General features: G+C 53.2%; 1 protein-coding gene across 3 annotated transcripts; it reads left to right on the forward strand.

Moving 5' to 3' along the window:
• The first annotated feature begins 3,266 nt into the window (after positions 1 to 3,266).
• LOC133209261 (G-protein coupled receptor 12-like) lies at positions 3,267 to 6,933 on the forward strand. 3 transcript variants are annotated; one of them, XM_061347776.1, is made up of 3 exons: positions 3,267 to 3,870; positions 4,437 to 4,674; positions 5,463 to 6,933. In XM_061347776.1, exon 3 carries the CDS (start codon positions 5,465 to 5,467, stop codon positions 6,509 to 6,511), a length of 1,047 nt encoding a protein of 348 aa, XP_061203760.1. In that variant the 5' UTR covers positions 3,267 to 3,870; positions 4,437 to 4,674; positions 5,463 to 5,464; the 3' UTR covers positions 6,512 to 6,933. The 3 variants fall into 3 exon arrangements, with proteins under 3 accessions (XP_061203760.1, XP_061203759.1, XP_061203758.1); XM_061347775.1 differs by having other exon boundaries at positions 4,453 to 4,674; XM_061347774.1 differs by lacking the exons at positions 3,267 to 3,870; positions 4,437 to 4,674 and adding an exon at positions 4,739 to 5,287.
• Positions 6,934 to 12,433: the final 5,500 nt, after the last annotated feature.

The raw sequence follows: 12,433 nt of genomic DNA on the forward strand, positions 1-12,433 counted from the left end.
TGGGGTCCTGTCCTTGTGTGGGCTCCAGTGGGAGGCAGGGAAGAGCTTCTGCCTAAGAGCTCATCTCAGTCTCCCCTCTGTCAAGTTAAAGCCATTCCCCTTGTCCTGTCCCTACAGGCCCTTGTCCCAAGCCCCTCTCCAGGTTTCCTGCAGCCCCTTTAGGCACTGGAGCTGCTCTGAGGTCTCCCCTTCAGGAGCCTTCTCTTCTCCAGGCTGACCCAGCCCAGCTCTCTCAGCCTGGCTCCAGAGCAGAGCTGCTCCAGCCCCTGCAGCATCTCCATGGCCTCCTCTGGACCTGCTCCAGCAGCTCCATGTCCCTCTTGTGCTGTTGTCCCAGAGCTGGATGAGGACTGCAGGCACCAGAGATACCTCATTTTGGTTCAACAAGGTCTTGCACATCTCCACAGCATGGGTTAGGCTGGGATGTGTGTTCTCTGGTGCTGCAAAAGCCAACCCTCCATCCGTATCTAATGGAGGGGTAAAAGTAGGGTTACAGTGGTGCTGTTGCAGGCAGGAAGGCAGAGGTCACTTCTGCAAGCCAGACCCTCAAATGGGCCCAATCCAGCCAATTGTGAGAGACTTTTCAGCTGAATCAGCTGTTTTTCAACAGGGATGGATGATTTCATAAACCAGACTCCTGCCTGCCTCCACCTCCTCCACTGCCTGGATTTGGGTGCCTCATCCCAAACCCATGATGGAGCCCCCAGTCCTTCCTCCTGCCGGGATGGGAGGCTGGACCCAGCAACTGAAGCAGCACTGGGAGAAGTCCCTGCTCTCGAGCAGCAGCATGAAACCGGCCTCATTTCCTCCTCATAGTCACAAAGATTATGCAAAGCCTTTGAATGCAGGACTTGCTGCGCTCTTTGGTGGCGCGCGGCCCCCGATGGCCCTGTTTTGGGGAGGCTGGCGCTTGTTTGCCACCCTGATCAGTCAGCACTGCTATTTATAGCTCTGCTTTACCATCCTACAGCCCTTCAAGCCCCGCTGGAGTAACAGGGAACAACAGAGGTGCTGAAATGAGGCTGTGTCCGCTCGCTGCGGAAAAGGTGCTGGTATAAATACAGCGATGAGCTTCCAGCGGCGCGGCTTTGCACACTCATCCTGGGGTCTCATGCAGTGAGCTCAGGCTTTGCTCTGGCAGGAGCGAGAGCTGGGGCCGGGGAAAGCTCATGATGCAGGGAGGGAATGACGTTTCCCCCAGGAAAAGAAATAAAGCCGATTTCAATGCTTTCGGAGGAACAAAAATGACGGCGAACTGCATCACATCTGTTCCATCGAGAGTGTCCCAGGTGGGGTTTTATTACAGCTCATGATGGAGAGCAGAGGATGCCCCAGTGAGCTCCCTGCATGCCCACTGCCTGTGGAGCCCCGTTGCGCTAACAGCAGTCAGCAGTGGTGCAGGGCTCCCTGCATAGCCCAGGGGAACTAAACCCTTTGTCCCTTGGTTTGGATGCCTGTGGTTTTCAGGGCGTTTTGATGGCTGTTTGCAAACCAACACGCAGCAGTGGGAATGCTGCCAGTCCATTGGCTTTTGCGGGGTGCTGGCATCGTGGTTATTCCTCTTGGTGAGCTCTGTACTGCCTGTTACAGCTGTGGAGCAGCAGCCCCAGTGCAAACTCTGATTACAGATGTGCTCTGCCCTGGATGAGCAGCTGATTGATCAGTGATTTGCCACCCCATACCCACCCAGGCATTCAGTAGCTCCTCATAGGGTCACCCAATCACCATGAAGATCTGGCTATGGGAATGGCTGTAGGGAAGCAAGCTGGGGACATGGATTCAGCATCCCAAGCTCATCTCCTGCCTGCCAAGCAGCCACGTTACCAATCATTTCATTTTTAACCAAAAAAGCACAATTTCCAAGGCAGGATGAGGCCCAGGTCAAGTCCTGCTGTGGGTTGGCAGCACCCTGTGGTGTTTAGTACTAAAGCTTCCTCCTAAGGGCCAAAAGCCAAGGAGGAAGATGAGAAATGAATGTGGGAAATGGGAGGGGAAGCCTTGTCCGTGCTGAACAGCATTCCCAGGGAGGGCTGGCGGCCTCACAGTGTACCCACAGCACCAGGGTTTTGCTGGTGTCTCTGATTAGTTTGATTGTTACTGCTTGCTGTGGAGTCTCATTCGAATACAGACAAAGTGTACTTCACATACTGTCAAAAGGTCCTTGCTGATACCCAGGGAGCTCAGAGCATTACATGCAACTATAGAAAGCAGGTGCTCGAATATTACAAATCATAGAATCATGGAATGGGATGAAGGGACATCAAAGCTCATCCAGTTCCAACCCCTGCCACAGGCAGGGACACCTTCCATTAGAGAGGTTGCTCCAAGCCCCTGTGTCCAACCTGGCCTTGAACACTGCCAGGGATGGGGCATCCAAATACGATGTGCAGCAATGCATCCTCACAGGGGTAACACCACTTGCATTCGGGGCAGCTCTGGGGTGACCTTGGTCTTAAAACGGCCAGATAATGACACTGCTGTCACCACGACACTCCTGGGGTGTCCCTGAGGCCCTGGCTGCCCCGACACACACGATTTCCCCAGTGGTACCAGCACCACTGAGACGGTCCAGGGCATTCCCAGCTAACAGGGAAATACCCTGGTCCACAGCTGTGTGGCCAGCACATGGGGTGGTTTGTGACCTCCTTGATATGGGACCAAAGGGAGAGGAGGATGGGGATGTGTTGGCAGAGCCTTGACACCTCTTTCAGCCTGATTTGTCACCAGGATGCAGACTCCAGCAGCCCAGTTGTGGCATGGGGCAGAGAAGGAGACTATCAGGGCCATGATGGGGCCTGGGATCAGCAGAGACCTGGGTGTTTGAGAGGGGAAGGGTTGGATGCCAGAGGGAGTGGGAAATCCAAGAACCACCAGTGAGACCATGGGGTTTGGTGTCTGCTGAGACCCATTGGGGTGCATGTGTGTCTATGCAAGAGGCATCTCCAGATGAGAGGATCCAAAGGCCAGGCTGGGACAACTCATGTCTGTGTGTCCGAGGGCAATACTGGGGGGATGCATGGTGCATCTGCACATGTTGGACCTGGGGGTCTGGAGCTGCAGCAGCTGCTTCTCTGCCAGGAAGGGGATTTGGCAGCCCCCAGCAGATCCGGTGGGGACATTAGGGACGGCCCAGCTCAGACCTGGGCTGCTCGTGGTCCAGCAGCCTGGCTGGGCTGCGACTGCCCACATCCATCTCAGCCTGGGGTCCCTGTGTGAGCCGTGTCCCTGCAGAGCATCCCTCCCGGCCACCACATCCCCTCTGCTGCAGCCCCCTCCTGGCAGGAGCAGCTGCGGATGGGAGTCAATCAGAGCTCCGCACCCGCCTCGCCTCTCCCGAGCAGTGCGTAATTACCGGGAGCGGGAGAGGATTCATTCAGCTCCTCGCTCGCCTTTCCTCCGCCCCTTTCCGTGCTGCTCATGTCACACAACGGCGCGCAGTCACGAGGCTGCCATCCCCAGGTAGGTGACGATTTAAGTCCCCTGGGATGGGGCTTGGCCTGATTAAGAACCCAGATGCTCCTCACTGGGGTGATGGGGTTCAGCCAAAACCACTGATGCTCACCCGAGTATCTTTGCACATCAGGAGGTGGGAATCCTTCCCGGTGTGGAGCTTGCTGCGCTGCATAGCTACAGCCTGGAAGAGAGAGGGGGATGAAAGAGTGAAGCTGGAGTGTTATGAAACCAGTGGGAAAGGGGGGAGAAGGTGTAGCCAAAATATTGCGGAGCCGGGAGCTGAGCATCCTGCTCTGAAGGTGCTGCTCCTGAGCTGAATCGCGGAGCTGTGTGTGGCTGCAGAAATAATCGTGTCTTTGGGACTTGCTCCTTTCCAGGTTGATCCCTTTCTAAATAGGAAGGAAGCCTTGGGGCTGGGTGGGTGCTGCAGTGCTGTGCGGGGGACAGACCCCTGCACCCAACCTCTTTGGCCAGGTCTCCCATGCAGGAGGGAGGGTGCCAGGCTGGGCATCCCATGCAAAGCTCCCGGGTGTTGATGCTCCCCGTCCCGGCTTTTATGCCGGCTGCAGGGAAGCCCGTGCGGGATGAAGGCTTTGGGGTGTGACATCTGCCCCTGCCTGGTTGCACAGAGCCCCCTCAGCACCCCGGCTGCCAGCCCCGGGGGTGCAGTGGGGTTGGTGCTGCTGTCGCTGGGCATTGCCCTTGAGCGGCACACCGGATCACCCCCTCCCGCCGCATCCCCGCGGCCCTTTGGCACAGGAGGTAAAAATAAACCTTGCGAGCGCCGGGGCCTGGCTTGTGCCCAGGCTGCATCCGCAGAACGCAGGTGGCAGGGCCCGACCTTGGGGAGGTGTGTCGGGAATGCTCATGAATGAACGGCGGGGCGGGAGCGTGCGGGGCGCGGGTACGCGCAGCCCCTCGTGCCTGCGGGTGTGGACGGGATGTGGAGCAGGGAGCCAGCCTCGTTGTTATTCTGATCACAGCGGCTCTGATTCACAGACTTGGATCATGAATATAAGTGAAGACTTTGACGTCAGAGTTGAGATTTATCAGCAGATCCAATGGGGCAGGAATATTAAGTGCAAGCCGATGCCAGCTATCTGCCACCGTTATTAGCAATGCTCGCCGAGGAATGAGGCTTAACACCAAGGGCTGGAAGGACTGGGAAGGGAAAAAATAAAGACGGGGGGAAACCAGCTGATCCTCGAGCATTAAAGCCAGGTAAAACAACAGCCGGGCGGTCGCGGCTGAGGGAGGGAAGGGGGGGGGGGGGATGCTGGAGGCAGCGGGTTGCTGGCAGAGTCCCCCCGACCTTCACACCTTCACACCAGCCCCGGGGGGGATTTACTCTGCCAGGGGACCGCGCCGGGCAGGGCAGGATCTTGCAGCTCTTTGCAGCCGGCAGGGAGCATCTTGCACCGGCTTTTTCCATAGGATGGGAAAGGAGGGAGGAAGGAGAAAGTTAATGCAGGCTGTTCCTTGCCGCTGCCCTCCCGCTTCATCAGCGGCGCCGCATACATGCGAGGGCTGGCCTATTAATAGCATTTATTTCTACTCGCTGCACGCAAAAAAGAAAGGGCTGAAGGAAGGGCGGGGGGGGGGGCCCCCCCGGGCGCTATAAATCGGCGGCAAAAGGTAGTCGTGTCCCGGGGAAGGGGGGAGGACGGGGCCGCCGGTACTGTGCTTCCCCCGGCGGCGGGGTGCGCAGCGCCTGCGGATGCTGCGCGGGCAGAGCGCATGGAGGGTGCTGCCTGCAGCGGGGCGCTGAGTTGTGCTCGGCCTCAGCCCGTCGGGAGGAGCGGGAGAGAGCGGAGCCGCTTCCCCGGGGCGAGGGGTGCGTGTGGGGCCGGGGTGGGGGTGACTTCCCTGGGGAAGCCGCAGTCGGGCTGGCGGGCGGGGATGCGCCCTGCGGCGGGCGGGGGCGCTCGGTGCGGGGCTCGGTGCCTCTCCCCGCAGCTCGGAGCCCGTGTGCTTCGCCCCTCACCGCATCCCTCTCCCTCTCTCCCCAGCGATGCTGCACGGCCCCGCCGCCATGGGGGAGCCGTGGCAGCCGCAGCCGCAGCAGCAGCGGCTCCCGGGGCTCGGCAACGCCTCGGAGCCCAGCGCCTGGCCGGGGACGGCGGCACCCGGTGGTGGTGCTGGCGGCGGCGGGGCCGGTGCCGGTGCCGGGGGCACCGTCAACCCCTGGGACATCGCGCTCTGCGCCACGGGGACGGCGGTGGCGGGGGAGAACGCGCTGGTGCTGGCCGTGCTCTTCTACACACCGAGCCTGCGGGCGCCCATGTTCCTGCTGATCGGCAGCCTGGCCCTGGCCGATCTCCTGGCCGGGCTGGGGCTTGTGGCCAACTTCGCCGTGCGGTACCTGCTGCGGCCGCCCAGCGAGGCGGCGGAGCTGGGCGCTGCGGGGCTGCTGCTCGCCGCCTTCTCCGCCTCGGTCTGCAGCCTGCTGGCCATCACCGTGGACCGCTACCTGTCGCTGTACAACGCGCTCACCTACCACAGCGAGCGCACGCTGGGCTTCACCTGCGCCATGGTGCTGCTGATGTGGCTGCTGTGCCTCGGCGTGGGGCTGCTGCCCCTCCTGGGCTGGAACTGCCTGCGGGACCAGAGCGCCTGCAGCATCCTGCGGCCCGTCACCAAGGACAACGCGGCGGTGCTGGCCGTCACCTTCCTGCTCCTCTTCGCCCTCATGATGCAGCTCTACCTGCAGATCTGCAAGATCGCCTTCCGGCACGCCCAGCAGATCGCCGTGCAGCACCAGTTCATCGCCACGGCGCAGGCCACCTCCACCCGCAAAGGGCTCTCCACCCTCTCGCTCATCCTCGGCACCTTCGCCCTGTGCTGGATCCCCTTCGCCATCTACTCCCTGGTGGCCGATTCCAGCTACCCCGTGGTCTACACCTACTCCCTGGCGCTGCCCGCCACCTGCAACTCCCTCATCAACCCCATCATCTACGCCTTCAGAAACCCAGACATCCAGAAGTCGCTGTGGCTGGCCTGCTGCGGGTGCATCCCCTCCACGTTCTCCTCCAGACCAAGGACATCCAGCGATGTGTGAGGACTGAGCACGGAGCGAGAGGCGCTCCCTCGCTCTCCTCCTCCTCTTTTTCCCCTCTGTCGTTATTGTTTCCTACCGGGAGGAACTCCCCCGGGCAGCACATCTCGTTCCATGAAAAGATGGCCAAAAAGAGAGGGGGAAAAAAAAAAGGGAAAAGGGAAGAAGAAGTGGGAAAGAAAGAGAGAGTAGAATGATAATGGTTTCCTTTAGAAATGTTATTTTCTTACACATTTTATTTTTTATTTAAAAACTCAAAACACCAAAAAAAAAAAAAAAAGGAAAAGAAAAAGAAAAAAAAAACACCAAAAAAAGGATCCTCGTTCGATGGCGTTTGTCTGCTCTCGGGGTAAGGAGCCAGGGGTTCCCCCCAGCCCCCTCCGGCGCCACATCCCACAAGTGGCAGCCGTCGGGAGGGCGACAGGAGCGGGTTAAGGTTCCGGGTGTCGTGTGTGTCGTGTCCCCTCCCGGCGGGGCTGGTCCTCATGCGTGGGGTTGTCGTGCGGGGCGTCCATCCCCCTAAAATCAGGGCTTGCGATGCTATGCAATAACGGGGGGCGGCGTTCAGCACCGCGGGCGCGGACAGCTCCGGCTCGGGGGACCGGGGTGGCTTTAGGGATGCGGAGGGGATGAAGGGGACCCGGGGGGGGCACACTCTTTACATGTCTTTTGTGAAGCACTTTGAGAACTTGTGGGGCGAAAGGCACTTTAGGGGACGGCCGCTGTTTGGGCTGTCGCAGGGATGGGGGTACCCGGGGAATCCATTCCCCTGCCCCCCCCCAAGCCCCCAGCCGAAAAAGGGGAGAAAAAGGTGACTGCGGGCTCGGGGGGGCAACCGCAGTGCCCCACATCACAAAACTCTGGGGGGGCCGGGAAGGGTTCTCCCCCCTCCCGGCTTGGGGCCGTGAGGTGATGCGCTCCCCCGGCTGCGCTCTCTTTCACATGGATCATTTGGGGGGGGGGTGGATTTTCTTCCAAAGACGGGTCCGGGCTTGCTGGGGTCCCCTAGAGGGAAGCCTCTGTAATCACACGTGTTATTACGGATGCTACCAGTTTAATTTGCTTCATCGGAGAAGCTAAAGGACCCTCACATTCCTCTGCTGTGTCATGTGCTTTGTGCGTTAGTGAGACCATGATGAAGTGTCCTTTACTTTGTGCTTTCTTCTGGCTGAGAAGTGGAATAGTGCGTTCACTTAAAAAGCAAGCAAGAAACCCAGCAGCCTTCAGAGAGATGGCAGGGTTTGGGGTGAAGCATCTTGGGTTGCTCAGGGTGCTCAGATGGTGGGTGCTGCTTTGGGGCCCAGTGCAGGAGCAACTCAATGGTTGAGCCAGGAGTCCCCCACCAGTGGTGTCCCAAATACATTGCTCCCCTTTAAAGATGCTGTGATCTCCAGCATTCAAAATGCCTGTTTTAAGAGCAGGAACTGGGTTTTACTGAACCATGGGCAACACAGACCAAGGTTCCTATCAACACCATCCAATGGCACCACCACCAAACCACAGTGTGTACACTGGTGTGCTGTGGGAGACAGAAATGCTTTGTGAGGTTGTAGTGGGTCCACAGTCACCTTATGGCTGGATACAAACACAACTGTGTTTTCTCTCTGCGTCTGTCCAATTAATTTCTTGCTCCTCAAAGCTAAATGCACATGGGGAAGCTATGGATCTCCAAAGTGTGCCTGGGGCTTGGGCTTTCTGCCTACCTTGGAAAGGTGGCCAGTCTCTTTGTTTTCATTTCCCTTCTCTTTCGAATACCTTGGGCAGTGGGCAGGAGGCACCACATTGAATCAGTATATGTTTTAAAGTAAATAAATACATAAGACAGAATAATATAGAATATAATATACTTTCTCTGCTCATTTTATTTCTCTGGTTTCTAACAGTCAAGTTCCTGCAGCTCCTCAGTGTGAAAACTCAAGTTAGTTTAAACCATTTTTTGAGAGGTTGTGAGCATTTTAAACCATTTTTATACAACCCTATCTAGAAGACAGCATTTGTTCGCCTGGGCAGCTTGTCTTGTACCTTTAAATGAAATGTAGTATTGACTAATCAGCTCTAGAGAAACCGTGACATGTAAAAAGTTGCATTTTCTTGGCTTTCCAGCCAATTCCCTGTTACTGAAGGTTTTGATTTTAATCATGTTCTTTTTAGAATTTAAGTGAAACCTGTCTCAGTTCGAGGGATCTATTGGTAAGCTTTGACAAAAGCATACAAGGGTCAATGGAAAATCATTTGTCTCCACAGCAGTAGGAGAAAGATTTGGGGTGTGAGGAGCTAAAGCTGAGGATACAGCCCCTACCAGACAGTGAAGCCAGAAAGGAGGTGGAGATGTTCTCACTGAAATGCTTGGTACTAACCCAAACACATGTAAAACAACTTTGATACAGACCAACTGAAACCTGTTCCTTGCACTAAGGAAACTTTTATTCTGCTGCACTAGATCGAACCCACAATCAGCATCAAGATACGACACAAGTATATTGCGTGCTCAGATTTAGTATAAAATGTTGATCTTATTCTTTTAAGTGATGGTACAGGATCCCTTTCTTGGAGTCTGTTAAAGGTGGCCATGGATGTTGTTAAAACACTTGGTAGGCTTCAGGCAATGTCTCAAGAGATCTCTAAAGAACACGTTGATAAATTGGCTTTTTGCATTCTTTTGACTAAATAAAAATAAATACATTTCCTAGGTAGTTTTCCTTTGCTGGTTTTCCTCTCCTTTTTCATCAGTGGAAGGAGGGGAAACCAAGATGAAGTGAGGAAGAAGATGAACAGGTAGAAGTTCCCTGCCATGCGTTGCGTTGTGGAAATGCCTGATCATTTTACTGCGCCTTTGCTTTGGTGTGGTTTGGTTGGTGTGGTTTGTTTCTTTTACTGGAGGAAGTTTTGTGTGACAACATTGGAGATCAATGAGGGTGTTGGATGTTCGAACCTCCTTGAGCTGGACATCAGGAGAGCTAACTTAATACCAAGTTAGTGATGCTGTGTGCAGGGTGGGATTGCCCTGGTGTTTGCTGTCCTTCAGTGCTGGCTTTGAAACACACTTAGTACAGAATACAGGGCCTGAATTTGGATAAGGTTGTGTTGCCATAAGTAAGAAGCAGCTCTCAGGAATGTAAAGGTATCAGATGTGGTTGGGGTACCAACAATAAGAGGAACACTGGAAAATAGAAGGAGTTTTCCAATGCATTGAATTCTCCTGTGGCCACTCCAGGTGGAAACTGGACCTGCTTGGAGAGGGATGGTCAGTGTTTGGTTGTGAAGAGCTCCATTCCTCATGCTGCTGAATGGCTCAGATCTTGCCATTGTACCTTTAAAACTGGGCTTTGCAAATAGATTTTGATGAAAGATGAAGGGTGGCTCTGCTTCCATTCATATCACTCTGGACCCTACAGGAGCTGGTCTAGATCTACAGCAGCAGAAACAAGCAGAACTTTGATCCTGAACAATTACATGAGGTATATAACCAGCCCTATGGCAAAGATCAGCGCAGCCAGGGAAATTAATTCACTGCTTATTTGGTTGACTTATTCCCAGGTTTCTGCTTGTCTTTGGCTTTTCTGCCACGAGTTGCAAGCAGAACATAGGTATGAAATGCTCTCTGTGTTGGTGGTGGCTGTTTTAGTCAAGGGGATGACAAAAGGGTGAGCAGGAGAAAGAAAAGAGAAAACATTCTCCATATATACTGTGAAAAGGCCAGGGACACCATTGGATGGGATGAAAACACAGCTGTATGAATGCCCTGAGTTTCATGGAGCTGTGTTAGGGGTAAGTGTGAGTTTATGCATTTACAACAAACCCTGGTCCCTGTCCCAGTGTATTTCAACTGAGAAACAATAACTTAAAGAAGGCTGATGAAATGTATAGACTCTGCCAACAGAGGAGCTTGGTTCTGGGATTTTTTCCCCGTTTTGTTCAGTTTGGGACTTTGAGCCATGAAAACGCCTCTTTTTAACCAGCTTCATTTCAGTAACTCACAGCAAATATCTCAAGGATCTCAGTCCTGATGTGGCAGCCACAATTTGTTCATCTCAAACAGAGTTTTAATTGAACTTTGACTAAAACCCCAAGAAACCATTACTGTTCTCAGTAGGCGATCAAGTACCTCTTTCTTGTAGAAGCATCAAATTTGGGGTGGGGAGGTCTTGAAAAAGATGTTGATCTTGATAATCACTTGCATTGGTGTGTACTGAGCAGCACTGATGACTCACGTAATTGTTAACAATTAATTAACAGCTCACTTTTAATTGTCAGGAGTAATTGTTCAATGCATATGGTATTTCCTTGTAGCTCCTTTTGTTCACATGCAACCTTTCCTCTGGGTGAGGTAGTCAAGCTGATGACTTCGCATGTACCATTTGTACCTTTTCTGTTAACAAAGCAGTTGCCTACTGCAAAATCCCTGAGAGCCACCCTTCCTGCTGTCCCTGCAACCCCCAGAATGGAGCTTTCCCATTCCCATTGGAAAACTCTGCAATACAGAGCATTATAGAGATAAAATGGATTTTCAGCAAAGACTCAAATAAGAATGGGTGGTCCAAAGCTCTTTTTTGTCCCTGACTTTGAGGGATGGGAACAGATTGCGTCCAACCCCAGGGGTAATAGTTGCCTTCACAAATCCTGCTTGATGTCAAGTGGAATTGTGTCTAAAGCAAGGTTATTCCTTTACAATTTGAGCGGGCACAATGCTGGATGTCTGGCAGCACATTGTATCAGTAGACACTGAAATCACAAGCACAGGTTTATGGCCTTATTGCAGGATCTGGGAGTTGGAAAACATCTGGCTTGTCCCATGAAAGACTCTTTTCCATCTGGCAGTATCTGGCTAAGGATGAGAGGAAGTGCTGGCCACTGGTGGCAAAACAGGTGGCTCTTGTCTCTGCCTTGCCTTTCCCCTATACCACGTAGAGTGAGGACAGGGCTTGTTTCTGATGTCCCTTGTGAGTAAGTCAGGGTCAGGCCCCCGGCAGGAAAAACAGCATCCTTCCTAGAGAGTGAATCCTCTAGCATGAAGGGAGTTCATCCCCATTCCCAACCTGCCTCCCATCCTATCTATCTGCTTCTGCAGGAACAAGGCCATTGCACAGCAATCAGAACAGCAACTTATTTTGATGTGTTTTTATTAACCTTGACTGGGAAAGTTGATCTCAATGGAAAATGTACAGTTATCATTCAATTCTGGTTAAATCAAGCCCCTTCAATGCACTTTATGAACGAGTGAGAAAAAAAATGCTGTTATTGCACTGTATCTCTATTGTGTATAATATTATACATTCATCTGTAAGAGTAATTTATTTTTATTACTGTAAATAAAACTGTTAAAGTGATTTGTCAAGAGGATATCCAAAAATAGGGGGAGGGAGGGTTAAAATTAAAACATCTGAAGACTTGGGCTCCTGTCCCAGGTACGTGCCATACTGTGTGTGTCTGTGTTTTGATTTCAGATGAAATGAGTCTAGCACAGGTCTCTGCTTTCCCTCTCCCTGTGTTTCCTTCTACTTGGATTATGATTGAGGATAAGAACTGCTCACAACATTGATTTACGGGTTGGGAATGAACGGCTCCTGCTGGTTGGAGCCTCCAAGCACAAGGATGGAGATGTTTCCATCAGCAAGCCATCCTCTGCCCTGTGATTACCCAGGCGGTCAGGGATTAAATACCCATGGGAATGAATTGATCTTTGAAAGCTGGTTTCTCCAGATGAAGGGTTATAGAGATATCACAGCTTTCTGCTGCTGATTCTGTGCCCTGGCCTCTAATAGAGAAGGGAGTATCACAGGGCTGATAACTCACAGCGAATGGACCCAGGGAGGGGAAGCTGACAAAGAGCCGAACCCAAATCTACTTTAACCTCTTAAAATCTTTATTTTTTAATATTTTTTATTTTTTTTTTTAATTAGCACATGCATAAAGTGTCAACAGTTT

The sequence above is a fragment of the Neopsephotus bourkii genome, unplaced genomic scaffold (genome assembly GCF_033783945.1).
Source record: "Neopsephotus bourkii isolate Nb327-2 ecotype Australia unplaced genomic scaffold, CSIRO-AGI_Nbou_v1 NB_324, whole genome shotgun sequence".
NCBI classification, from domain to species: domain Eukaryota; kingdom Metazoa; phylum Chordata; class Aves; order Psittaciformes; family Psittacidae; genus Neopsephotus; species Neopsephotus bourkii.